Source organism: Phyllostomus discolor, chromosome 10, assembly GCF_004126475.2.
Source record: "Phyllostomus discolor isolate MPI-MPIP mPhyDis1 chromosome 10, mPhyDis1.pri.v3, whole genome shotgun sequence".
NCBI classification, from domain to species: Eukaryota; Metazoa; Chordata; class Mammalia; order Chiroptera; family Phyllostomidae; genus Phyllostomus; species Phyllostomus discolor.
In genome coordinates this window covers 83,508,214-83,534,918 of record NC_040912.2, presented here as the reverse complement: position 1 = coordinate 83,534,918, position 26,705 = coordinate 83,508,214, and the positions used below count along the sequence as shown (strand labels likewise).

Genomic DNA, 26,705 nt, shown 5'->3' with positions numbered 1-26,705 from the left:
ACTGTACAGGCTCCGCCCGCTCGGCCCGCCCCGCCCAGGAAAGGTTCCACCCTAACGGCTCTCGGGCGCGTGCACGCGAGCTCTCCGGCCCCTTCCCCTCAGATATCGCGATACTTTGGTGCTTCCACGAACGCTAGAGCCGCATCCGCCTTAGGCGGCAAACCACACGCTCCGAGCTAACAAGTCGGGTAGGGCTGCGCTGCACCCTGGCCTAGTGACCCAAACCCAAATTAGTGAAGGTACGAGGTTGGCCCGAGTCTAAAGTGAGTAGAGACCTTGCGGGTTAGTTCGACTGTCAGCAGTCATAATAGTTATGGGCGTATTCCTAACCAATAGTTACCGACCAGTTAAACCAGTGATTTTCGGGGGCCCACCATGAATTGTGCAGACACAATCCTTTTCTTACTGCTGCCCGACATCTGGTTCGTTTTCCTTCATCTACATAGAGGCCTTAAGCTCCCCGAACGAGGATAAATAAAATTCTGGAAATAACACTTGTAATTGATAAACTAAGAAACGAGATATAACCCATTTCGAATCAATATCATTATTACTTGAAATAACAGCAGGAAGCTGTTGGTCTAAATTAGGAACTGCGGAGGTTAAGCAGTATTCTAATGAAGGAAAGGTGGCGATCTTGCAGAGAATTTTTTCCTGCTTAAGAGAATTTTGAAGGATAAGGCCTTTTTTTTTTTTTTTTAATTGAATCAGCAGCAAGGGAAAAATGCCTGTGTTCGTAGCTTGCCGTCGCCCTGGATTCAAAACCCATGGTGGAACCTTGAGCAATTTATTTCTTAACCTCATGTTTAATGTAAATAGAAACCATGTAGCACTGTTGTGAGGCCTAAATGAGCTAACAGAAAATGCCTAGTACCAAAGCCTTGCCCCAGTGCTTTAACTGCTTCTTATAAACTATTAATTCCTCAAGATGAGACATAAGTACTTCTAGATACGTTGAAAGGAAATAATGGTAAAATTTTTGTTTCATTAAAATTTTATATACATTGCCTTGGAACTTAAACTTTATTAGCACGATCAACACAAAATTAACATGAAATAGCAATCATTGGCCCTGGATCCTTTTAAGTGCATATTGGGCCAAAAACAAATTTGGAATCATATTGCCTTTGGTAATTGACAAGATAGCTTTTCCATTCAGTTATTCAGTTAACTTAAAATTTCAAACTCCAAATACTAGAAATGTCATCCCTTGAAAATTATGTACAATAAAAGAAAAATGTTCAAATTCATGTGTCCCAAAGGGATATGCTATTATATATGTACATGATATCCATAAGAAGGAAAAAACACTAAAGTTTTGAAAAATTATGTTAATGAAGAGATTTTAGTCTTAACCTTGTCTTTTACCTTTCTGGTTGCTTACATCTTTTATAAACCACATTTAGTTTTTGTTTTGTAAGTAGTCTAATATTCACAGTCTTAACTGAAATATTTAATCTTTTATAGTCATGTCATTAGTCATATGTCTGGGTTTAAAGTTTTTATTTTGTCTATTTGTGTCAAATGTTTTATGTTTTAATATTTCTGTCCTTTCTTGCTTGCCTTTTGATCATTCCAACTTTTACCCTTCTGGTAGTTTGGAAGTTTTATCCCATTTTCATTCTTTAATGGTTAGCCTAGAAGTTAAACAGGCATCTTTAATGTATCAAAGTCTAATTTCATCAATACCTTCACATGTCCTCCCAAGAAATAACACAGGGAACCTAGGAAACCAACTCCATTTAACTTCTTATTATATGCTCTTGTTATGTGTTTTAGTTCTAGGATTTTTTTTAAAAACAAGTTTCATATAATCAATATTTATTTACCACTTTCTTTGCTCTTCATTCCTTCTGGAATGTCTGCCTTTCCGTCTGGGATCATTTCCCTTCTGTCCAAACTTTAAGCTTTAGGACAGGAGTCAGCAATCTGCAGTCCACAGGCCAAATCTAGCCTGCTACCTGTTTTTGTGAATAGTTTCATTGGAATACTGCCAGGCTCATTCATTTGCTATTGTCTATGGTTTATTTTGCACTACAGCAGCAGAGTGGTTGTGACAGATACCATACCATATGACCTGCAAGACTGAAATATCTGGCTCTTTATAGACGTTTGCCTACTCTGCTTGTTTGGTTTTGTGCTTGCCTGTTAGTGAGGAACTCTCCCATTTTATTTTTATTTATTGATTTTCGAGAGAGAGGAAGAGACAGAGAGACACATCAGTCTGTTTTTCCACTTATTTATGCATTCATTGTTTGATTCTTGTATGTGCCCTGACCGGGGACTGAACCTGCAACTTTGGCATATTGGGACGATGCTCTAACCAACTGAGCTACCTGACCAAAGCCTCTCACATTTTTGTTGATCTAAAAAGATCTTTATTTTGTCTTAATTCCAGATGAATATTTTTATTGGATATAGAATTCTCAACTGGAAATTACTTTCTTTTGGCACATGGATTGTATCTTTCCTGCTGCCTTTTACCTTCTGTTGCCCCTGAGAAGTCAGTTCTCAGTCTGTCACTCCTTTGAAGATTTTGGCTGCTTTCCAGTTTTGTTCTTTTTGCCTTTCAATTTCTGAAATATACTGTGGTGTATCTGGATGCAGGTTCTTTTATTCTTATTTTTTTCAGACTTTATTTTTATAGGAAGGGAGAGAGGGAAACATCCATGTGAGAAACATCAGTCGGCTGCCTCTTGAATGTGCCCCAACTGGGGACCGAGCCTGCCACCCAAGCTTGTGTCCCTACCGGTAAACCAACCAGCAACTTTTCACTTTGCGGAAGGACACTACAAAGCCACGCTGGTCCGGGCTGGATTTATTTTTATTTTGTGCTTGGAAAAGTCTTGAGTTATGCTAAATATATGCTCAATTCTAATAGACTTCAGTGAGAGGAAGCAGTTGAAAGTGAAGGAGAATAGGTAGGAGAGAGTAAAGTCAAAGAATGTGATAAAGCAAGTACCATATAAAAAAGTAGAGTAGTAAGTTAACACAGTGCCAAAATGGCAGGATTCCCTAATTCTGGGGCCTTCCCAGCATAGAAAGATTATTACTAACACAGTTCATGTACCAGAAACAATTCTTTCTAACACTGAGTTTCAGCTAATTCTTGATATAAGGTACAGATTGATTACCTCAGAGGGACAAAAATGGTCTAAGCAGATTTTTTAAACCATAAGAAATAACTAGTCTATACTCCAAGAAGACTGGTGGCAATAGGGCTTAGAAGAGGGCTCATGATAAAAGAATGAGAGTGTAGTAAAAGATGAAAATAAGATTTTGTGTCAGGCATTTATTATGTACTGTGCAAATGTTTTATGTAAACATTATTCTCATTTATTACAACCACCTCGTTGGCATTTCCGTTGTAGGGAAGAGGGAACACGCTCAAGTCAACTAACCTGCCCACGGTTACACAGCTGGCAAATTATAAAGTGGGATTAAAACCTAGGTCTACATGAGTTCAAACTCATAATAAATATATTTTTTCAGGTTTTATTTATTTACTTTCAGAGAGAGGGGAAGGGAGAAAAAGAGGGAGAGAAATACCAACATGGGAGAGATACATGGATCAGTTGCCTCTTGCCCCCAACCGAGGACCTGGCCCACAACCCAGGCACGCACCTGACTGGAGATCAGACTGGCAACCTCTTGGTTCACAGGCTGGCACTCAATCCATTGAACCACACCAGCCAGAGCCATAATAGATACTTCTTAACTTGTTAGGCAGTTCTGCCTCCATTTGCTTTCTATAAAATGTTACTTATTGCATATATAATATTGTAACAACAAAAAAGGGAAAATATCAACCTATTCTAATCCTTTTGCTTCCTTCTTTTTAGCAAAACATGATTGGGTAATATACTGGATTGGCCAAAGAGTCCATTGTGGTGTTTTTTTTGCAATGGCTCTAGTAATGCTTAGTTGTCCTTAACTTCATTCAAAACAGTGTTGTTAGATTCTATTATGACAGCTGTCATATCAATGTGCATTTTTAAAAAACATCAAAATTGGTGAAATTTTGTGTAGCCATTTTAGTATTGAAGATGGAAGACACTATGCAATATTTTTGACATATGCTTTATTACTCAAGAAAGGTAAAAAGGCAACTGAAACATAAAACAAGATTTGTGCAGTATATGGAAGTGCTGTGACTGATCAAACATGTCAGAAGTGGTTGCAAAGTTTCTGGGTACTATTGACATTTAGCCAAATAATTCTTTACTGTAGGCTCTTACGCACTGGAAGGTGTTGAGCAGCACCCCTGACCTCTACCCGCTAGAAGCCAATAGCAGGAGATAGCCAACATACTCAAAATATCCAAATCAATAAAGTTATTTGTGAAAATGGAAAATGTACCTTATTTTACAGAAAAAAACATAGCAGATTTTTTGGCCAGCCCAAAACTATGTCAGTGAAACAAAATGGGGAAGAGAAATGTTAAACATTTATGGTTTTGCCTTGGCCAGGTGGCCCAGCTGACTGGAACCTTGTCCTATACACCAAAAAAAGGTTGTGGGTTCAATTCCCGGTAAGGGCACATACCTAGGTTGTGGGTTTGATCCCCAGTGGGGACATATTTGAAATGCAACTTATCAGTTTCTGTCTTACAATGATGTTTCTCCCCCTCTCCCAACTCCCTCCCTCTTTCTCTCAAATTCATAAACATATCCTTGAGTGAGGATTAAAAAGAAAAATAACATTTCTAGTCTTTGATCTGTTTAATTGAATAAATGCTGTTTGACCTCTTAATGCTATTATTTTGATGTTAATTTAGAAGAGATGGTGCAATGCTTTATAAATAGTTCCGTTCAGATTGTACTACTTCTAATGAGCAGAACTAAGCCATGCATTCAAAACAATGATTAAATAATGCTATGTTTAAGTCACTGTAACAGGTGCTTTCGAGACAACAAAAATTTAGGAGACGAGTTTATTACTCCAAAAGATGATCAGTGCCTGAACTGGGAAGGGGCAGTGAAGACTGAGTGGGGAGAAGGCCGTTAGAGCCACTGCAAAAGGAGAATAGCCAGCTGATTGGGTGTGGAGAAAGAAGAGGGGAGTACAGAATGAAACCCCAGTTTTTTACCTGATCGGCCAAGTTCATGGCAGGGCCCTTCACTCTGATAGACAATTCAAGAGGAGGAGCAATCTGACATGAACATTAAAAGGCAGGAGACAGGAGTTGGTGTATTCCTCCTCCCTCTGCCTGGCCTCCTCCCTGAGGCCTAAAGTTGAGTGGTGTCCATGGTCTCATACGTAACAGTCACCTCTGTCAGGCCAAGGGAGGTAATACAGGGGTGGGCACAAGTGGGTTTATAGTTGTGAGCACATGGAAGTTTATTTTTGTTTTATTTATTACTGTATTATTTATTATTAACCTATTTTTGCCCACCCCACAATAGCACCCCACTGTTGTTAGCCCATCCCGTTGACCTGAATTCAGGCGACATCTTTATGCATCTGATTAACTCTCCTCAGTAACCTTATTTGAGTGTGCCATCTACTTCCTACCAGGATATTAATATACTTTTAGTAAAGTATAGATGTATAATTGTGTGTCTGTATATGTATAGGAAGTATTTGGAAACATGCACACCAAAACTATTGGCAATAGGTACCACCTGGGAATGGGAATGGTGGGGAGGGAGAGACAAAGGGAAGGAAAAGCAGGCTTTGCTGTGACCAGTGGTGGCTCAGTTGGTTGGGCATCATCCAGCTTTTAATTCCCAGTCAGGGCACTTGCCTGGGTTGTGGGTTAGGTGTGTACAAGAGGCAACCAACTGATGTTTCTCTCCCTCTCTTTCTCCCTCCCTTCTACTCTCTCTAAAAATAAATAAAATCTTTAAAAAAGAAAAGAGGGCTTTGATGTCTACACCATTTGAATTCCTTACCAATAGACTTGTATTACTTTAAAATAAAAATACTAATAAAGAATTTTAAAAGTAAATCCAGAACATCAATCAGCCTACTGTAAGAAGTTCAGTCAATTCACTGCGAGTAAAGATGAAACCTCCTTAAGAAACACTTGGCCAACAAAATTACAGAGAAAATCCCTGAACTTTAAAAACAATTTAATGATAAATACATAATGACAGAAATAATTAAATCCTTGTATGAAGGCAGCACCGGAGGAATTTCTCTATTTTCATGGCTCCCAGCCCTTCCCTCCAGGCTGCTGGGGCAACTTGAGACCCACCAAGCCAGCTGACTCCTCCACCGAGCGCTCCCCCTTGCCGTGAAATTCCTGATGAAGGGCCACATGTTTGCGGACGCTGCGCAGGAGGCAGAGGTAGGTGGCAGCTTGGAAATGAAGCTCATGTTGAGCCCTGCACAGCTTCTCACTGGTGACCTAGAGGAGAAGCAAAGTCAAGGTACTCTATCAACAGCCCAGCGAAAGGCCACAAAGTAAGATTTAATAAACATTCTAGAGAAACAAAATTGAAAAGGAAATAGAAACATGTATATGTGTACACTTAATACATATCTAGAGGAGCTCTGTAATTGTTGGTAATTAGGAAAGCTGACCTCCAGTTAAATGAAGAAGAGTTTTACAAAGTTTCACTGAGCTGTTTTCATTGAATGAGCACACGTTTTAATACTGGAAGGAAGTCATCTAGTTTTATCTCATCTTACAAATGAAACTAAAGCCCAGAGAGGCTGGGTGGTTGTTTAATGACAGAGGTGGTATCATTAATGTCACCTCAGAAATGTAGAATTTTCTCCCCTTCATAGATAAAGGGCTGCTGCTTGTATGATTGTGGACTTTGCTTCATGTGGCATATGCCTTTCATGTCAATGAAAATTTAAAACGTATTTTGTCTAAAACAATAGCTGTGTCCTCAATAATAACAAAATGAAGTTTTTACATCTAAAGGTAATATGCATACATCCATGACACTCTTACTCTCACAGTGTCCTTATCCATCTGAAAAATCTGGATTTTGATGACCCTCAGAAGACAGAAACTTCAGAACCATTCTGAAGTCCTCAGTGACTTTCAAGTCAGTTCTGTCTTCCTCATAATTAATTTCCAGACGGAGGCAGTTAGCCCACTGCCCTTCGCTTGACCAGTCTGGTGCTCTGTGGCTGTGAGAAAGGGGCAGGAAGGCCTTGGTGGAGCTGTGTGCAGAGCCTCAGTGACTTAGGGGGCTGTCCAGTGGGGATTAATCTGGCACCACTGCCTAGAGAATCCCCTTTCTTTATTTAAATATCGAGGGTTAGAATCTGAAAATCAGGAAGTGTGGTTTAAGATCTGCAGATCACATATGTGAAAATGCCACTCACATGCTGCTCAAAAATAGAATTCATCTGCTTTAATCAATTTAACTTTCTATAATTAAACATTATGAGGTCAACACCAATGTCAAACATCAACAAAGGGTAATATCCACTTGGTACAGAAACCTACATTTATAGGATCTGAAACAGGAATTCTACATTAGTATAGCACAAGAGAAGGCTGTTCTTGATTTAGCTAGGCCTGAATCATGAGGAGTCTGGAGAGAAGGGCCAATCAAGACTATAACATAGTAAAGGAATCAAAAGAGATAAAAGGAAATAGAAAACTGTATTTTCCCTAAGGAGAAACGGGAGGTTTCTCCCCAGTGGAACTCCTTCAGCCTGAGGAAAGGACAGACAAAATGGGCAGGCTCTCTGAGCCAGCAGGAAATGGAGACCATTCCCCATGTCCTTATGTGCACCCCACAAAGCAGTGTTTCTGGAATTTATAGCACAAAATTCTGATTTACTGCCAAGGAATTTTACAGCCATTACCAAGCCTCTCTGAAGGATGGTAATAATGCTTCCATAGGGAACAACTATAAACATGCCACCTTCTTAAAAATCTTAGAATGACCTCCTATCTACCATCTACCTCATCTGTCTCCACTTCACCAACACGCCCTGAGCTTCAGCCATTCTCAGCTGTCAGTTCTCACCTCCAGAGCTTCAGTTGTACAGCTTCGGTATGTACCTAGACCTCATTTTTCCAGTCCCCATTTGCTTGCTAACTCCAATTTATCCCTAAGTCCCTGCTTAATGAGTTACCTTCTGAAAGCCTACTCCTTCTGTATACTAGGAATCCCTGCTGTATACTGCCTGAGGGCTTGCTCATTCTCAGTGCTTGGTCAGAAGGATGACCCTCAGGCAGACTGTAAACTTCTTATAAGGCAGGACCCTTGTGCACTTAATTCGTTTTTAGCCAAGTTCCTAGAAGTCCCTAACACTGTGGCCTTCTAACACTTAGCTGAATTTTAGTTCTAATATTTTGTATTCTAACTTCCATGGCTCAGGAATTCAGCATTTAGGTTGATCTCCCTTTTCCTACAGGTTCAAAGGACCGTAAGTTTCCTTCTGTAGAGCTCAAGATGACCGGCTCTCCGGTGTATTGTTTCTGAGATAGGTCGCAACCTCTCTCAAGTTGGACACCTAACTTCAAAGGCAGTCATTGATGGAAGTCTCTTATGGGCACCAGGCAACCTAGTTTTGAGTTGTTCTTACACATGTCGCTTAAAGGGTCACTGTCCCTCAGTCTCAGTTGCCCATCAAAAAAATGAAACTATCTTCTGCTCTTGCCTAAGGGGGATATGGCATGTGGATTTCACAAAGGAATTTCTCAAGGATGGCTTCCCATATGTTTCTATCAGCTCCATGAGGAAAAATGTAATGTCGTATATCAAGTTAATGTCGTAACTGGCAGTACAACCTCATTACAAGTTTCTAGTTCCGCTCTACAAGGCACCATTTTTTAAAGTGGTGGAGGAGGTAGAATGCAAGTAAAACAGCTCCTGCTCTTCAGGAAGCTCCCCATATTCCGCACATTATTAGTTTTTCTTTCTGCCTCAAAAATTGCTTCTGAGAATAGCCTTACTAGGGAAGGAGCGGGTAGACTGGATAGATCCCGTGGGTGGTAGCCCTACACTTGTCCACCATTTCCACCTTTCCCACCAGTATTTTCTCATTTCCCTATTCGACTTTTTCCCCCCGGTTTGTGCGAAAGACAGCCAATGAAATCCTCGGAAACGGCTCCACCCCCGGGCGACAGCACTTTCCCGCGCGTCCCGGGTCATCCCCTGGGCTAAGGCAGTGGACTACAACCTAGGGAGGGCCTGGGAGTGTTTTTGGCCAGAATGGAACTGGGTGGGAGGGTCGACCCAGGACGTGCAGGCGCTCTGGCCCGGCGCTGTCTTCGCCCGCCCATTCCCTACTTTCCCTCCCATCCCGGACAGAGGATTCCGTACCCGATGTGCACGGAAAGCCTTCACGAGATACCGATAGGCCGCGGTGTCACGATAGGATCGACCAGTGGCTGCGTTCATGTAGCGCAACTCCCGTAGAAGGCCTCGCAAAGTGCGCGCCGGGGACCCGAGGGCCGCCATTTTCCCGCGCTGCGAGCCTGGTGCCCTGCGGCGCCCTACGCCCCTCTAACTCCCTCACCCCCCAAGCCAGCCGCTTAATGGTACGATCGGACCCACACTAACGGCTCCCCTCCTCGGTTGCAAAACAGTGGAAAGTCTCACTTCCCCTCTCTGCGGAGCCTTATTAGTCAAACGCCGAGCAGATCCCTAAGGAGTTAAGGGAAAACCAAAGGGAAGCCGAGTGTTGCTGGCGAGCTAGAAAAAAAAGCCAGGCGAGGGAAAAGGAAGTCCTTTCCAGATTGCACTTAAGATGCCATTAGCCGATGCCCTCGTGAGCCTCTAGTAATGAAAGGCTGGCGGGAATCGACCTGAAACAACACGCCGAAAATATATTATTTTTAGAGGGGATAACAAAAGTCAACGCACTGGCTTCCAAAAATCAGATGGAGACAACGGATTGTGCCGATGCTCGTAAATTGTAATCTAACACCAGGAAAGCCATACGTACACTCATCATTTTTTTAAAGTAAAGTTGGTAAGTCGTTACGATTGTTTTTTGAAAGGAAAAATAATGTAGTAAGGAAAAAGTTTCGACCACCCCAGATGGGACTCGAACCCACAATCCCTGGCTTAGGAGGCCAATGCCTTATCCATTAGGCCACTGGGGCTTCTGTGAACGACGTTCTTAGGTAACGTATTCAACTTTTTCCTCTTTCGTACGTCATTTTAACCAAGGTTTCTTCTTAACCTATCCTAGGACACCACACCTAGTACCAATGTGAGAGACGAAGCATGCTGGGAGTTGTAGTTAAGAGAACAAAAGACTGCGTTACAACTCTAAACGCTTTTCCCTGGAACAGTACCGAGGCGCCGAACGGAGAACGGGCGCGCGCACGGTTTTGCATACGTATTTGCTTGCGTGATTGTCCCCGCGCCTGCGCAGAAGCAGGCTTGCGACGTCGCGGAGCCGAGCACGCTGGGCAAACTGGCCGAATCTCCGAGACTCGCCCCTCTAGGACGGTGCTCGGTCGGGTTTTTCACCGGAAACAGTCGGCCTCTTCCGGTGTTGCGGCCATTTGGACTTACTTTGCTTCTAGCCCACCGTTAGGTGGCGTTCGTAGCGGTCATTTTCTGTTTCCGGTTGAAAGGCTGAGTCCACTTCCGCAAAGCCAGAGTTGAAATAGAAACGCGTACCTCGTCTTGTGAATCGGAGGCTCAGGAATAAACTTGAGACAACGGGGAATTAGTGCGTTAGGAATTAGTTAGTTGGAAATAATTAGGAGTTATTTTCTGGTTCTGTACCTAAATATATAACTTGGATAAGTCACTTTTTTTTTTTTTGATAAGTCACTTCTTTTAAGATTCAGCCACCTTAACAACCCCTGATGACATTGTCATTGGTGCTCCCCATTGCCCGTAATAAAAAGTTCAGACTATTGGACCTTAAGTTGACCCTTATTTCAACCTTCAACCCTCAGTGTTCTGTTTCCTCTCACCCTGTCCTTCAGCTATCTGAACTTTTCATTGTCTTCCTTCCCACACTCGTTAACCCTTTATGCCTGAAAACCGTTTGTATTAATGCCTCTATTTACCTTTTGGGCTTCAAGTTTCCTTGGGAGGTCTAGGTCAGACACTCTCTAGGTCGTTGTGGTTAAGTTAAAGTGATTCACTTCACCTCCTCTGGGCCTCTCTAGATAATTACGTGTATAATTTTACCTTTTACAGCTATGTTACCTATGTCTCAACTGCATCATCTTCCACATGAGCCAAGATGCAACTGCTCAGACTCAGGAATTCCCCCTCTAACAGGTCTTTCCTAGGTCCCCTATCAGGGCCCACTAGCTCTAGCTGTGGCCAGCTTTATGTAACCTTTCAAATTTTGGCTGGAATCCTGACACTTCCAGAATCAGCAGAAGAGGAAACTAGTATAACTAAATGTGGACGAATCTCTCCGTTATTCATTTTGTCAACCTGTAATTTCTAAGTATCTGATTTTCATTTTTTTAGTATTTTTTACAAGTATCTGATTTTTAAAGGCAAATATGCAGAAGGGGTTAGGGAGAATGCTATTAGTTTTTCTTCTCTGGATAAAAATGTGTTAGAAATAAGATGTAATAAATTTAAACCAGCTCTGAGTAAGTGGGCGAATTTATAGGCAGTAGGTCTTCAATAACTGTTGATGTGTTGTGGTAAGAGGCAATGAGAAAATAATTTTGAATTTCTTTTTTTACTGAGCTGTCAAGAAGCTTTTCTTCCACCCTAAGCCTTTCTTACATCAAGGTCAATAGATAATAAAATACTGGTTCTATGTAGCCACTAATTTCCATAGACACCCTGTCCCCCCCAACAGTCTTCTCCTATTATATATAATAATAGGAGATAATAATATATATATGTTGCTCCTTATATTAAGAGGAGACTTATTTTCCTTCCCACCCACCCCTCCCCATTTTGAATGTCAGCCAGCCTTGTGACTAGCTTTGACCAAAAGAATGTAGCAGTAGTGACATTCTAAGACTCTTGTATGGAATGCCGGGACTTAAATTGGCAAATTTCACTTCCTGCTTCTTATCTAGCTACCATGCAGTCAAAGGCACCTAACTAGCTACCTCAAGGCACTTGGAAGACTACTGAGACAGCCCAACTGAGCCCTCAGCTGACAGCACCAATTACCGTCCCCAGGAGTGAATCATCTTTTTTTTTTTTTTAAATATTTTATTTGTCTTAGAGAGATGGGAAGGGAGGGAGAAAGAAGAGAGAAACATCACTGTGCTAGATAGAGACATATCCACAGGTTGCCTCTTGCATGCCTCCAACTGGGGACCTGGCCCTCAACCCATGGAATGTGCCCCGGATTGGGAATCGAACTGGTGACCTGTCAGTTTGCAGGCTGGCACTCAATCCACTCCACACCAGCCAGGGCTGAGTGAACCATCTTGAATGTCCCAATCCTGTGGCACCCCCAAATAACTGCAGTCTTAGTCATCTTCATATGGAGTGGAGAACTGCTCAGGTAAACCTAGTCAATCCAAAAAAAACATTAAAGGTAATAAAAGGACTGTTGTTTAGGAATAATTTAACTATGTTTTGGCATTACTGTGCAGCAATCAAAAACCAAATCAGTTTGAAGTTTCTTAGAGACAGTTTAGCCAAACTTAAATTTTTCAGCTTTAGGAAATCTTTAAATTCCTAGTGCAGGGCTACAAAGTCAAACCCTACAGTAGAGATCAGGCAGGTAACACACAAATGAATCGGGCCAGGTGGGTTCCTACTTCCTCTAAAGGAGCTAGACTCTTTAGCACAATCTCATTGTTGCAAAGCAGGAGTGGAGTCCTGGAGCTTTGGATTTTTTCAAAGATTTTATTTATTTTCAGATAAGGGAGATGAGGGAGAGGGGGAGGGAAATGCTGATTGGCTGCCTCTCAAATGCTCCCAACTGGGGACCCAGCCTGCAACCCAGGCATGTGTCCTGACTAGGAACTGAAGCGGAGACCTTTTTGGTTTTGCAGGCCGGTGCTCAATCCACTGAACCACACTGGCCAAGGCGAGCTTTTGATTTTTTGAGAGAAGTTGTAAATCCAGAATGCTTTTTGAAATGCTGTAAGTTTTCAATGGTAGCAGCCAGGTAGAAATATCACTTTGTCAAAAACACTTCTGTTGGCCTTATATAACTGAGGTTTGCAAGTGTGCCAGCCATGTCCCAGGGTGTTTTACAGGTAGTCTCTCATTTGACCTTGACCACAATCCTAGGAGGTAGCACTCTGATTGTACCCACTTACAAAAGTGGGGGGTGGTGAACACACAGGGCAGTGTGCAGATGATGTATTGTAGAATTGAGCACCTGAAAACTATAATTTTGTCAACCAGTGTTACCCCAATAAACTGAAAATTAAAACAAATGTGGAGCGCTCTGAGTAGTTTCCTGGTTCTGCCAGCTGCTCAGTGGAGAGGTGCTCTTCGACCCCATGCAGTCTGGCTCAAAGCTTTTTTTTTTTTTTCCAAATTATAAGAGAAAGTTTATATAGAAAGTCCCAGAGGTAGAAAAGGTGAGCCAGCTGGGCTGCGTGGGCTCAGGAAATGAGTTACAGAGGCAAAGGAAGGGCCATTGGAGCTTAGGAAAAAGAAAGGGGGAAAGGTGTGTATGTATTCCAGGGAGAAAGAATGTGCTCAGAGCCTATTTAAAGAAAAAAAAGTTTTATAGCAGTAAAGGAATTTTTTAGAAAATTTCATTTATTTATTTAGAGAAAGGGGAAGGTAGGGAGGAAGAGGGAGAGAAACATAGATGTGTGAGAGATACATGTATTGATTAGTTGCCTCTCACACGCCCTCAACTGGGGACCTGGCCTGCAACCCAAACACGTGCCCTGACCTCGAACCAAACCGGCAACCTCTTGGGTCCCAGGCTGGCACTCAATCCACTGAGCCACACCAGCCAGGGCCAGAAAAGGAATTTGAATTTAAAACAGGCTGGGTGATGCTCAGAATTCCCTGGTAAGGCTAGAGATCAGGCTTGGAAACTATATAGCCAAGAACCTCACCCCAAATCCTGCCCCAGATATGCTCCAGTGAAAGCATTACCAGGCAGTCACTACAGCTTGCAAGGCTGACACAGTGACACTGGACAAGGCCTGGATACCAACACCAAGGCTGCTGCTGCAGGACACCACCTAGAGCTGGCTTCTCCTTCCAGTTGTGCCAGAATGGATTAAGTCATTTCCTGAGTCATGTTCTGGGGCAAGTACTTCTAATTAGCATGGCCAGGGTCATGTCCCCATGTAATAGTCAAGGGAGGCTGGCAAAGCAAATATTTTATCATTCAGTGAATTTTAATTGATCCTCTGCTATGAGTCAGGCACTTTCCAAGATGCCAGGAACACAAAAATGGTAAAACTTACTACACTCAAGAAGCTTCCATTCTAGAAAGGTGGACAAACAAGTAAAACAAAATTTGTCAAGTGGTGATTAAGTGCTATGGAGAAAAATAAAGCTGGAGGCAGGGAATTCGGACCTGCTGCTTTATTATGTCTTCAGGGAGGTCCTTACTAATGACAAGACATTTGAGCAGAGACCCAAATGACGTGAGGGCATCATCAGCAGATGCGCGTTCAAGTGCTGGCTGGGGCAGTGTCCATCCACACTGTTAGGTAGGGAGGCCCCATCCCCACTCCCCAGCCATTGTGAGGCCACCATCATTCTGTCCTTCAGGCACTCTCAAGGTAGAAGAGTTGTTTGGGGACAAGCTCTCTATACCCAGTGACATGTGGGAACAGACCCCATGGTGTCCAGTCTTCACTCTGCTACTACAGCAGTGACTGGCCACCTGGCCATGCACGTGGAGCTTCGGGGTAAATTTTGGTGGGAAAGAGCCAAAACTAGTCAAAGAGGGTAAGAGAGAGTATACATCCATAGGCACTCCTTACCGTCAGCCGGGATGCTACGGATGCATGTCCTAAAGCAGTGATGTCTAACCTTTTCTGACTGTGTGCATTCATAGCAGGACACATGTTGTACCTTGGCCACAGTCTTTATTTTAATTTTAACTACTTATTTACTTACAAAGATTTTATTTATTTTTAGAGAGAGGAGAAGGGAAAGAGAAAGAGAGAGAGAGAGATATGCATCAATGTGTAGTTGCCTCTCACGCATCCCCTATTGGGGACCTGGCCTGCAACCCAGGCATGTGCTCTTACTGGGAATCGAACCAGCAATCCTTTGGTTTGCAGTCCGCGCTCAGTCCACTGAGTTACACCAGCCAGGCTGTTTATTTTTAAATCACGTACATGTACTACTGAATTAATACAGTATGTACATTTAAAACATACACAAAATAGAAATAAAAATGCTTTAAAAATGAAATACACAATGTTTTAAAAATATTCTTATTTATTAACAGTAAAAAAAAGTCCCAATTGCTCTCAGTAAAGAAAGATTACTGTTCATTTTATTTGAAAACAATGTAATTCAGTGTTTATTTTGAAAATCTTGGTTTAACACATTATTTTGGGCAACAAAACCACAAAGTAATAAATATTTCTAAACATCCATTTTCAATTTTCTTCATCACATGAGTTTCTTTTAAAAAGGCTGTTAATGCCTCACAGATTTTAAAAATTACTTTTAACTTAAAGGGACCCATTAAGTACATCCATTTCTTTCAAAATATCAGCTGGGCGTATCCATCAGGGCTTGGTCGGAAAGAGAAACCCCTGTAGGCCTTTCCAGCAGAAGGGAATCACGTGCAGGGCATCGAGGGTCTTGGGGCACTAGCAGAAGGACTGCAGGAGTTAGGGGATGTTGCCATCAATGTTTGGAAGTTCAGAGTATTAGCAGGCTGCTGCTGTTACCTAGATCAGAAGAATGCACAGAACCTCCACTTCTGATCAGAGCTGTCCCGCTGGGGTACCGACCTGGGGCTGATGGGAGGTCACTTGCTAGGAGGCTAAAGCAGAATTTTAAGCCCACCTTGGCCTACCTATTTTGCTAGGTGCTGCCAGAGAAAAAGTAATGCCGCTTTTTCTTTCCACCTACGAAATCTCGCATGAACACACTGGCAGGAAGAAATCACCTTGAAGCCAAAGGCATTTGGGAAATGTGGTTTCCATAATTCTAGCTCCTGTAACACAGAGGAGCACAGAAGGATGTGGGAATGAATGCTGGCTGCCAAAAAGCAGACTTCAGATTGCACAGCTGCATATTGCCGATAGCCTCCCCATGAAATGAGAAACTTGCCTGCTTTGTATAAAAAACAAACAAACAAACAAGTAATTAATTTTTAAGTTTGACAACTCTTGTAAATACTTTGCAGCAAAATTCCCCCAATCTGTACGGCTTACAGCATTTTCACAGGTACTTCCCATTACAGTTTCCGCTACTTAAAGGTCTTTTAATCAAATTAACCTTGTTGGTGACTCCCTGTAGCATACAAACTGCAGTGCATTGAAAGACTCGAAGTCAATGTGACCATTAACCAGCAGGCTGGACTTGCTGGATGCAAGCAGAGGGCACTTGATTCCTGTCACCATGGCCGCTTGCAAACCTCCCGGGGTTCTTTCTCCCCAGCATGAAGGCGTGGGTGGTTCATGCAGCTTTTCCAGGAAATACCAGGACAATTAGCCTTTTTTCTTTGGCTTTAAACAATTCCAGTCTGTATCACATTAAACTTCTCCCTGTTGTCGCTGAGGCTGGCCGCCAGGGGATGAAAAGCAGGCAGTGAGGGCTGCGGAGCACAGCCAACCCCTGCACCTCCCTGCTCTGCGCTTCCGCTCATCACGTACAGCCTGCTCGTGGAACAAGCCACGCACAGAGAGCAGCTTCGTTTTCTCACGGGGCCCCCACAAACCTGCTGTCACAATTTGTTCTTATGCCTGGGTGAAACTGATAGCTTTTCCAGCCTCTCTTAGTTAATGAAGGGTTATCATCATCATCATCATTTTAAAAAGTCTCTTTTTCTAGGTGTTAGCAAGTCCCATCCAGTATTCTATCAAAACATTGAATGTCAGTTAATTGAAAACTTCTCCCCTCCTCCAGCCTGGAAATCTAAGAGAGAATAGAGTTCATGGTCAGTGTCAGTTCTATGCCTCACGCACTACCTCCTCCCCGCTTGCTCGCTGCTGTCCTGTTAGAAGGAACAGGGAAGGTCTTACTTGATCTGTAGCATTGCAAACTGCGTTCGTGTCCTCTGGGAGGAGATTCCCACTCTGCTACTTTTCTCACAGGTGCTTTCTAGTGAGTTCTCCAGCGTGCCTCCATCTCTGGGGAGGGCTCATCTGTTGTTCCCTCGTAGGCCATGCCTTCTCTAGTTACCTAGTTCCTGCCCCAGCCCCTTAGTGTCCAGCAGCTTCTCCTCCACTGAGGTCACTTCCTTCCTCTAGGTGTTCCCTCGGCTGGATTCCTTCTTAGAGAGGCCGAACCTGGCTCCCTTTCTCGAAAGCACATCGGGCCCACAGGAACTCAGGAACACTGAGAATGCAAGGTGGTGCCGACACAGCCTTCTCTCTTCTGTCTTCTCAAGGAGCTAGCCACTTACAGTCCCATCTTTAGGCTTCGAGGAGTGAGTCAGACGCCACCAGTCCCCATGTCCCTGAAACTCCACAGATGTGGCAAGCTCTCCAAATGGTCCTCTGGAAGTGCCCTCCTCTCTGGGCATGAGGTGAAGAGGAAGCACCCCACCCTCTCCTGCTGGGGGAGGAGGAAAAGGTCCAGCATACTCCTGTACAGCCTGCAGGTGGCGGCCGAGCTAATCCTCCCCATTGGGAGCTAGTGCTTCCCAGTTTCACAATCTCTTAGCCTCTTAGCGTGTGGCACAAAGGCGATCTAGCTCCTCCTCCCTTTAGAATGTGGTCGGGCAGGGCACCTATTGTTTTGTTCTCAGCCTTTGGGGTTTCTGGTGAAACTGACACAGAAAGAGTCCGGTTTTAGTAAACAAATTTCTGTTGCCAACCCCTACTCCTTATGGAACTCCTGTTCTTCACCAGGACGCCTCGTGCACTGGGGGTGACATGGGACAGTGACTTCTGAACTGGACAGTGTAAATATACAGCTAATATAGAACTATCAAATACTTATATACTAATGATCAATTCTAGTTTTATATTAATCACATTAATACTTATGTATTATCTATTTATAGATGTAATTATTCTTGTACAAATTATACGCAGGACTTGTTTTTAACATTATGGGAGATTAAATGTACAGAGAAATCTCTCTCAATATATAAAATGCCTTAGAGTGCCGGGTGAAATTTTAGCAAATACACAAAAATAGTTTTTCAAAGTATGACTGAGCTGAGAGTGAAGTGAAGGGAGCCAGAATAACAGGAGGTCAGAGAGGAGGAGGAGGAGGAATGGGTAAGAGAGCACTGGAACCATTTGCTTTGAGGGTACCTTCTGATTTCCAGTGGCCTAGAGTCTGGATTTTAATTTGCAGTCATAAGGGAAAAAAGCCTCAGATTAGCATGGTGGGAGGTCAGATCATAAACTCTTGCAAAATGTTGGAACGCCCAATGATTGACCTCATTGCTGTGAATGAAAAAAAAAATATATATATATATGTATATCTCACTGTCCTCACCAAGAGACTTTTCTGAATCAGCCTCAGCCCAGGATGGGTGGCGGCTGGGGAACCTTCTTCAAGAGTTCTTAACCACCGGCAGTGACCACTCACATGCATTTGTGGCTGAAATGCTTCCTATGCTTGTGGCCCTGAAATCCTGAAGCTGAACATTTAGTTCGACGTGGTCCTGGATTGGAAGTGTTCCTGGACCCTGGAAGATGCAAACTCAAATATTCTTTAGAGGAAAACTCCTTAAATCCAGGTGTCGAAGAATGCCCACAGCTCAAGTTCCAAAGTGCAGGGATATGAAAATCACCAAACACAGAGAAACAAGCCACTGTGAGAAAGTCAGCAGAAAACAATCAAGTGCACGACTGGGCACCCAGTGTGGTTCACGGTCTGACTTTGGTGCCTGGGACCTCGCTGTGGGAAACGCCCTGATGCTAGAGACCTCGGCCTCTCCCCTCAGCACACATCACCAGCTAAAGAAAGCTGATAACCCTAAGAAAAAAACAAGCTCACAGGTGAAAAAAATCAGATACTTGAGCAGTGCAATCACAGTAAAAGACAATAAATGGAACAAACTGTACTAGACAAACCAGAATGGAACAAGACAGATCAAGAAGTGAAGCATAATAAAGATCCTCACAGAGATATGAGGATAATAACAGGGAACAAGCAGTCACAGAGAACCAAATGGAAATGCTGGGAATGAAATGTGTACGAGCTGAACAAAACCAGTAATGGGCTGAGTAAACACAAGAATGGCACACAGCTGAGAAATCAAAAATGGCTCAGATCTGTTCAAGGAATTCTCCCAGGAGGTACTGGGAAGAGATGGGACATATGAACATATAACAAGTAATAATAATAATATCAATACCTGTAAATATGAGTCCCAGGTAAAGAGAAAATGGGTTTAGAAAAGAGAATAAAGAAATAAGGAACTTTCAAAATTAAAGACACAAGAACTCCAATTCAAAGGTCTCGTGGAGCACCAAACAGAATAAATATAGTAAGTCCAAAACTTTGACACGTTATAGTGAACTTGAAGGACATTAAAAATAAAACAAAACTCTAAAAGCTTCTAGAGAGAAGAGCCAGAGAGTCCACAAAAGAATGAGAACTAGATTGACATTAGTTTTCCTAACAGAAACACTGGTGACAAAAAAAAATGAAGTTTATTTTCTACGTTTGAAGAAAAATAGATTATATCCAGATAATTATTATTAAAATTATTATTAAAATTTTAGGAATCAAAGATGATATGTTCAGACATTCAAGGCCTTAGAAATTTACAGCAGTCTCTTTGAAAACTCTCCTGAAAGAAGTAATTTTATACTTATGTAAGTCAATTAATACTTAATACACTAAGCATTTAACATGCACATGGAAAGATGGCTCAATACCATTAGTCATTAGAGAAATGCAAATGAAAGGAATGAGATGTCACTTAACATTTATCAGGACAGCTGTAACTGAAGTGGTAAGGGCCAATGAGGATGTGCAGACATTTAAACTCTTACTCCCTGGTAGGAACATAAAATGCTTCAGTTACTGTGGGAAACAGTTTGATGGTTCCTCAAAAAATTTAAACAGAGTTACCACAGAGATCCAGCAGCTTCACTCCTAGGTACACACCCAAGAGAACTGAAACACACGTTCACACAAAAACTTGTAAGCAAAAGGCAAAAAACTGCACTTGAACAACAATAAAAAAAAAAACAAAACTTGTACACAAATGTTCGTAGCAGCATTATCCATTATACAGGGAAGGGCAAAAGTAGGTTTACAGTTGTAATACAAAGAAATAATACAATTAATAAATAACAATACAAGAAAAAAATTGTTCATGTACTCATAACTGTAAACCTGTTTTTTCACACCCCTGTATTCAAAAAGTGGAAACAGCCCAAGTGTCTACTGGCTGAAAAATGGGGTAAATAAAAATGTGATATATTCATACAATGGAATTTTACTTGAGATACTGATAGCTAGAATATCAAATTTAATATTAGGGCAAAAATGCCATAAATTGGGAGGCATTATATAATGGTTAAAAATGGATTAAAATATATAACCACAATGAACATATATTCACCCAATAAAATTCATGGCTCCTTGAAACATTAAGAACAAACCTGTGGCAAGACTGATGAAGGGAAAAGATGTATGTACACAAAACAACGTGAAAACAGGAAAACAAATACAGATACCACAAAGATTCTAAGAATAAAAATGATGTATTATGCACACATTTCTAAGAAATGTTCTGCAAGTGTTGATCACATACAGGTGTTATAGGAAAGAAGAACCTGATACAATTCAACTCATACTTATGATTAATATTCCCAGGAAATTAGGAGTAGAAAACTATCTTAACTTCATAAAAATTATGTATCAAAAATCTAGTATAAACACCATACTCAGTGGAGAAAATTTAAATATTCTGCCATTAAAATAAGGAGCCACAAATGTCTGACATAGTAGGGGCCAGTCTAATGCTCTAGAGCCTAAGATAAAACATAAGAAGTGAAAGAACTGGAAAAGGAGATTACATTGATTTGTAGATATGATCATCTCCATTGAAAAGTTAATAAAATAATCAGACTAGTTATTAGAATAAGAGTTTGGCAAAGTTGCTGAATACAAACTCAATTTCCAAAACCAAGAGCATTCTTTGATATCAGCAAAAACCATGAGAAAATATAACAAACCATTCCTAAAAAGGTACATTAGAAGACATAAAAGAGAATTTGAATATACCACAAACGAGGAAATTTAACAGAGTATAGATTATATTCTTCCTAAACTACTCTACAAATAAAATTCAATCCCAATAAACATTTTGGCTTTTTAAAAAAAATTCTCACTCAAGGACATTGTTTCTTGATTTTAGAGATACAGGAGGGGTGGGTATGGTGAAGAGAAACATTGATGTGAGAGAAATATCCATTGGTTGCCTCCTGAACACACTACAACCAGGGATCAAACCGGCAACCTAGGTATGCACCCTGACCAGGAATCGAACCTACAACCTTTTGTTGTATGGGATGATGTTCCAACTAAGTCACTGGCCAGGGCCAGCTCGTTTTTTAAATAAAATTTGAAGATTTTATTCTCTAATGTATAAAAGGGTAAAAATCCCAAATTAGCAGAGTCCACATAGAAGAGCAGAGGGAGGCTCTCCTCACTACAGTCCCCCACTATCCAAAGGGGACTGGTTGCAAGACCCCCAGTGGATGCCTCAGACCTGGAGGGTAGTACTCAACCCAGTATACACTGTGTTTTTTCCCTAGACACATATGTGTCATTTCATTCAAAGGAAGCCCTGTTAAACACATTGGCAGACCTAAATGGCCAGCATCACAACTCTTCAGCTTGGGGGCTATTATTAAGTAAAGTAAGTGTGACTTGGACACAAGCACTGCCATACCTCAATAGTCAGTCTGATAACTGAGACGGCTAAGTGACTAACAGGCAGGTACTGTACACAGTGTGGGGACACTGGACAAAGGGATGAATCATATCCCTGGGGGGGACAGAGCAGGACAGTGCGAGATTCCATCGTGTAACTCAGAATGGCGTGCAATTTAAAACTTACACATTTTCTTTTTCTGGATTTTTCCGTCTAATAAGTTTGGACTGTGGTGGACCATGAGTAACTAAAAATGCAGACAGCAAAGCCACAGATGGGGGGAATACTGCATTAGAGCACACTGTAAGTCTACAGTGTTGAAACATATCATGTTACTGGCATGGAAATAAACAAACAGAATGATGGAACAGAATAAAGCGCGAAATAGACCCTTGCATATAGGACATGTTGACATATGATGACAATGGAACCAAAAATTAATGGGAAAAGTATTGACTTACTAGATGGTGCTGGGAAAATTGCCTCACTAACTGCAGAAAAATAAAGCTGGATTCCTATGCTACCCAACATTACAAAGGCAGACAAGAACTGGGTGGTAAGTGAAGAAGTGACAGGCAAGACTATAAAGGCGGTAGAAGAAAATGTAGGGGTACATCTTTGTGACCTAGGGCTAGGGAAATATTTCATAACAAGCCCTTCAAAACATAAATGTACACAAAAAGTAGATTGATTTGACTATTAAAAACATAAGGTTTCCTATTCAATAAAAGAGGTCACAAAGTTAAAAGACAGGTAACAGTCCAAAATATCTGGCACATTTAAAATTGATGAAAGATTACTATCTGTAACAAAAAGACGACAATGACATTGAATAAGGACCAGAGGTGAACAGGTAATTCACAGACTAGAACCTTCCTAGCAGTAATAAGGAATTACTGGAGGCAACCCAGGTATACGCCTCTAGGGAGTGGCTACGTAAAATGCGGTGGATGCACAGTGTGGAACACTAGGCAGAGATAAGAAGCAACACACAGGATGTACATACAGCATCGTGGATAAATTTAAGGAAAATGAGAAAAGCAGGGAAGAGCAAAATTTACAGCACAGGGCCATGTGTATTAAGTTTGAATCACACACACATAAAATAACACTGCTTATTTTAGAAGGATGCATGCGTAACAAGGGGCACATATCAAAAAAGTAAGAGTGGGTGCCTGTGGGCCTGAGGGGAATGGGGACTATGGAAGGAGAAACTCAAATATAATAAAAAGAGGGAATGTGTTCTTGTACTGAGTGACGATGACCATGTCCTATGCATTGAGACACATCATTCGTGCACCGCTTTGCATGAGGTGCAATAAAGCAAAAATAAACTAGCTAGAACACCTACAAACAGTCTATAACTAGAGCAGCCTTTTGGCTATGACGGAGGAGCCAGAGGTGGTCAGAGGGCTACCTGTGAAACCCGACCCTCGGAATGCCACAGCAGAGACAGGGCAGGATCTTGGTGACATTAAATCACCGGATAAAGCTTCACCTAAACTAGATGGTCCTCTAGACTATGCAGTTACATGAACCAAAAGATTCCCTTTACCGTTGTGTTTAATACGCTATTTTTTTTTTCACAGCTGTTTCCTTTTACTTGCTAAGCCAGGGGTCTGATACCTACAATGAATGGAGTTTCACTGGTGGTTATTCATGCCTGTACTGTAACGAATAAAGAGTTTTTAAAAACACCGTGGCTTCTCTTAGATATTTTGGGAAATTAGGAGAGCAAGAGGAAGCAGGACTTTAAGAAGAAAAAAGGCAGAAGAGAGACAGAATAGTTGCCACCATTTATTAGCTCTGTGTGCTAGGCACTATGCTAGGTGCTTTCCATCCTTCGTCTGATTCCACAACGAACCCCCGCCATCGGGTATTGTCACCGTAGAAGTGAGGGAACGGGCTGACCTCCTGTCTAACGGGCCACAGCACCATACGAGGACTTGGGAATTCAAGTCTGTCTTATGTCAGTCTGTTCTCCTCCATGCTATGCCACGCTGCTAGAAAAGCTAGTGAAGAAATGGTGGAGGGACAGACACAGGGACACAGAGGAGGTAAATATACAGACACAGAAAAAGCAAGCCACGTCAAGGCACATATGGATGGGGAAGAGCGATCGTTCTTGAGATAAGGACACCCACGACATACCACACAGCATACTGGCCTCAGAGGGGGTCGTCACTGTCCTTCAAAAATCTCACCATCTCACTTGCAACGTAACTCAGCTTCTAGTGCACCTGGGATCACCTTTTGTGCTTTTATGTCCAATTTTCAAGTCTTTGAAATGAGATTTATTTTCTCATGTATTTCTCAAAGCTTACAGGGGATATGAAGCAGTAACAGATTCTAGACAGGCCTTCAGAACTATAGTGTTAGGTAATTATTATCCAATCAAAATGGACTTCTGACTGTCCATGTGATACGCAGACAGACTGTGGATACATACAGGCTGCCGCAGTTCAGCCTGTGATAGTAATCTAGACACACATCAATAACGAATGAATACAGTAAGTCGTCACGATACCACAACTGTAAAATACCAAAAGGTATAAAAAGAAAGCTGGAAGAAATGCTAGGTATAGTACAGCAGATATGTATGCTAAACTTATGTTAAAAGTCAAATACATATTTATACTGAGAACTGGAGAAACCAGTAATAGCGGTTGCTCTGGAGGAAGAAAATGGGGACACCATGGGCAGGAATGCGATGCTCTGCACTTGCTGTCTGCCCATGTACTTCCTAGTTTTTAAAACCAAGTGCGAGAATCATCTTTTTGAAAATCCTTTATTTTAAACCAAGGTATTCATTGTCTTCCCCTCAGCCAGATCCACTTTTGGGATCTAGTAGGGTCTGAGTGAATGAAATACATTCTTTTTTGTTTTATAAAAGACTTCATTTATTTATTTATAGAGAGAGGGGAAGAGAGGGAGAAAGAGAGGGAAAGAAACATCAATGAGGGAGGTTGCCTCTTGCACGCCCCCTACTGGGGACCTGGCCCACAACCCAGGCATTCGCCCTGACTGGGAATTGAGCCAGCGACCCATTGGCTCACAAGCCAGCACTCAATCCACTGAGCCACACCAGCCAAGGCTGAAATAAATTCTTTGCCCTTCTCCCAGTGATGAGGCAAGTGTCTTCTTCCCATTTCTTTCTCCTTTTCTTCAGCCAAGCTCACTTGTTTTTTTTTAAAGACCCTCATTCATGTTATCCACATTCACTGAAAATACATATAAGTCAGAAAATAAAGCAAAAGCACTTCTAACCCAACTCTTTATATTTTGGAGTGTATGCCCTAAGTGTTTCCCTGTGCCTAGCTACACTTATGCTTCTAATTGCTCTTTCATTTAATACATGTACATCTTGGTCATATCTTATTCTTCACATTTATTTAATATTACTTTTATTTACTTAACCAATCCCCTCTAACATGGCACTAGACTGTTTCAAATTTTTACTGTTAAGAGCAACACTGAGCTGAATATCCTTGTACAGAAGCCTTTGTACACAGTTATTTCCCCCTTAGAATAAATCTGTTAAGAGCAAAGTAGCTCTGTCACCAGTTTGTTAATGTTGCTTTCTCTCCATCTAGTTGCTACTCCAGCCACCCTCTGCGTAACCAGCCACAGACACTTCTCTGTGCCAAAGCTCAGGTCTGAGATGGCTCCTTGCCTACACAGTCAAGTGTGAAACACACTACCACTTCATGTATTTTTCAAAAACATTCTATTTAGTTATTTTTAGAGAAAGGGAAGGAGAAAGAGAGGGAGAGAAACATCAGTGTGTGGTTGCCTCTCACACTCCCCGAGCTGGGGACCTGGCCTGCAACCCAGGCATGTGCCCTGACTGGGAATTGAACCAGCGACCCTTTGGTTTGCAGGCTGGTGCTCAAGTCCCCTGAGCTGTATCAGTCAGGGTTGCTTCATGCATTTTTCTATACTCTCTTGAATCACTTTGTATTTTGGACAACTTGACTTTCATTCAACTGTACGGAGTTGGTTGCATTTCTCTGTGTTTCCTATTTGAACTCCGTAACTCCTTGGGCCAAGGTTTTTCTCTTAAACTTCTTTTGAACTAACTATAATAAAATAGAACTAGTATGAGTGATAACACAAATGCATCCCAGGGTCAAAGAAAGATAAATTATGGGTTTAAAAAAAAACCTCATTTAACAATGGCACCTTTAAAACAATATACAAAAAAGCAAAAAAAAAAAAGTTAATATACATTTACAAGATGGTGACAGCAAGGTTAAGTGTAGTCAAATTATTCATGCACATGATTCTTAAAGGGCTACTACTCCCAAGAGTAGCCATTTTCACAACACTGTCCTCAAATATTACTCGTTTTTCTAATAAAGGAGTTTGGCCTACCCTTTGCCCCCACGCATGAGGTCCATGCCTTTTCAAAACTCTTCACATTGATGACAATGTATTGACGATACACTCAGTGAAAGGAAAAATAAAAACGGCTCATACCACCACTCTTTACACTTGGGGGCACGTCCTTCTTTCTATTTACACTTACAAATGACACACTGTTCAATTTCTGACAAGCTGCTTTCCAGCTCTTCACCCTTTTCCCATTCCCTACTTAGATTTCTAAGGTTGAATTAATTCTCTTTTCTACTCTTAATAATACTTTTCCAGAAGCAGTGCTCTACAAGCGAGGCTTTGCAGGTAATTCCCATTTCAGACCTTGACCCCATTAGCATCCTGGAATACACACACGCCCATCCCGTAGGCCAAAGGAAGGACGTGGTGACCCCGCTTTCCTGGCCTCCCAGACGCTGGCTCCCCACAACCCCAACTCGCACTCACACCAGCTTGGTCTCCTTTTGGCTTCCTCCTGCCCACCCAGGAATGGCCCTTTC

The 26,705-nt window shown here is 41.9% G+C and overlaps 2 protein-coding genes and 1 non-coding gene across 3 annotated transcripts in view; all 3 read right to left on the bottom strand.

Moving 5' to 3' along the window:
* Window positions 1–6,057: 6,057 nt before the first annotated feature.
* On the bottom strand, window positions 6,058–9,507 carry FMC1 (formation of mitochondrial complex V assembly factor 1 homolog). Its single transcript, XM_028526065.2, has 2 exons — window positions 9,243–9,507; window positions 6,058–6,352 (listed from the first exon to the last, which is right to left on the bottom strand). The coding sequence occupies exons 1-2, from the start codon at window positions 9,378–9,380 to the stop codon at window positions 6,149–6,151; spliced, it is 342 nt and encodes a 113-aa protein (XP_028381866.1). The 5' UTR covers window positions 9,381–9,507; the 3' UTR covers window positions 6,058–6,148.
* Window positions 9,508–9,954: 447 nt separating this feature from the next.
* Window positions 9,955–10,027, bottom strand: TRNAR-CCU. The gene has a single exon. It is a non-coding gene; the product is annotated as a tRNA-Arg (tRNA).
* Window positions 10,028–15,466: 5,439 nt separating this feature from the next.
* The window catches only part of UBN2 (ubinuclein 2), an 87,334-nt gene continuing 76,095 nt past the window's right edge, over window positions 15,467–26,705 (bottom strand). The window contains exon 15 of the mRNA XM_036010949.1: window positions 15,467–17,751. Within this exon, the coding sequence (XP_035866842.1) occupies window positions 17,713–17,751 (39 nt within the window). The 3' untranslated portion in view covers window positions 15,467–17,712. The remainder of the gene's footprint in view (window positions 17,752–26,705) is intronic.

Bases quoted from the DNA above. Each gene is read 5' to 3' on its own strand.
- FMC1 (XM_028526065.2), bottom strand. From the start codon at position 9,380: ATGGCGGCCCTCGGGTCCCCGGCGCGCACTTTGCGAGGCCTTCTACGG. The intron at 6,353-9,242 runs GTACGGAATCCT...CTTCTCCTCTAG, and splicing joins AGGCTTTCCGTGCACATCGG to GTCACCAGTGAGAAGCTGTG.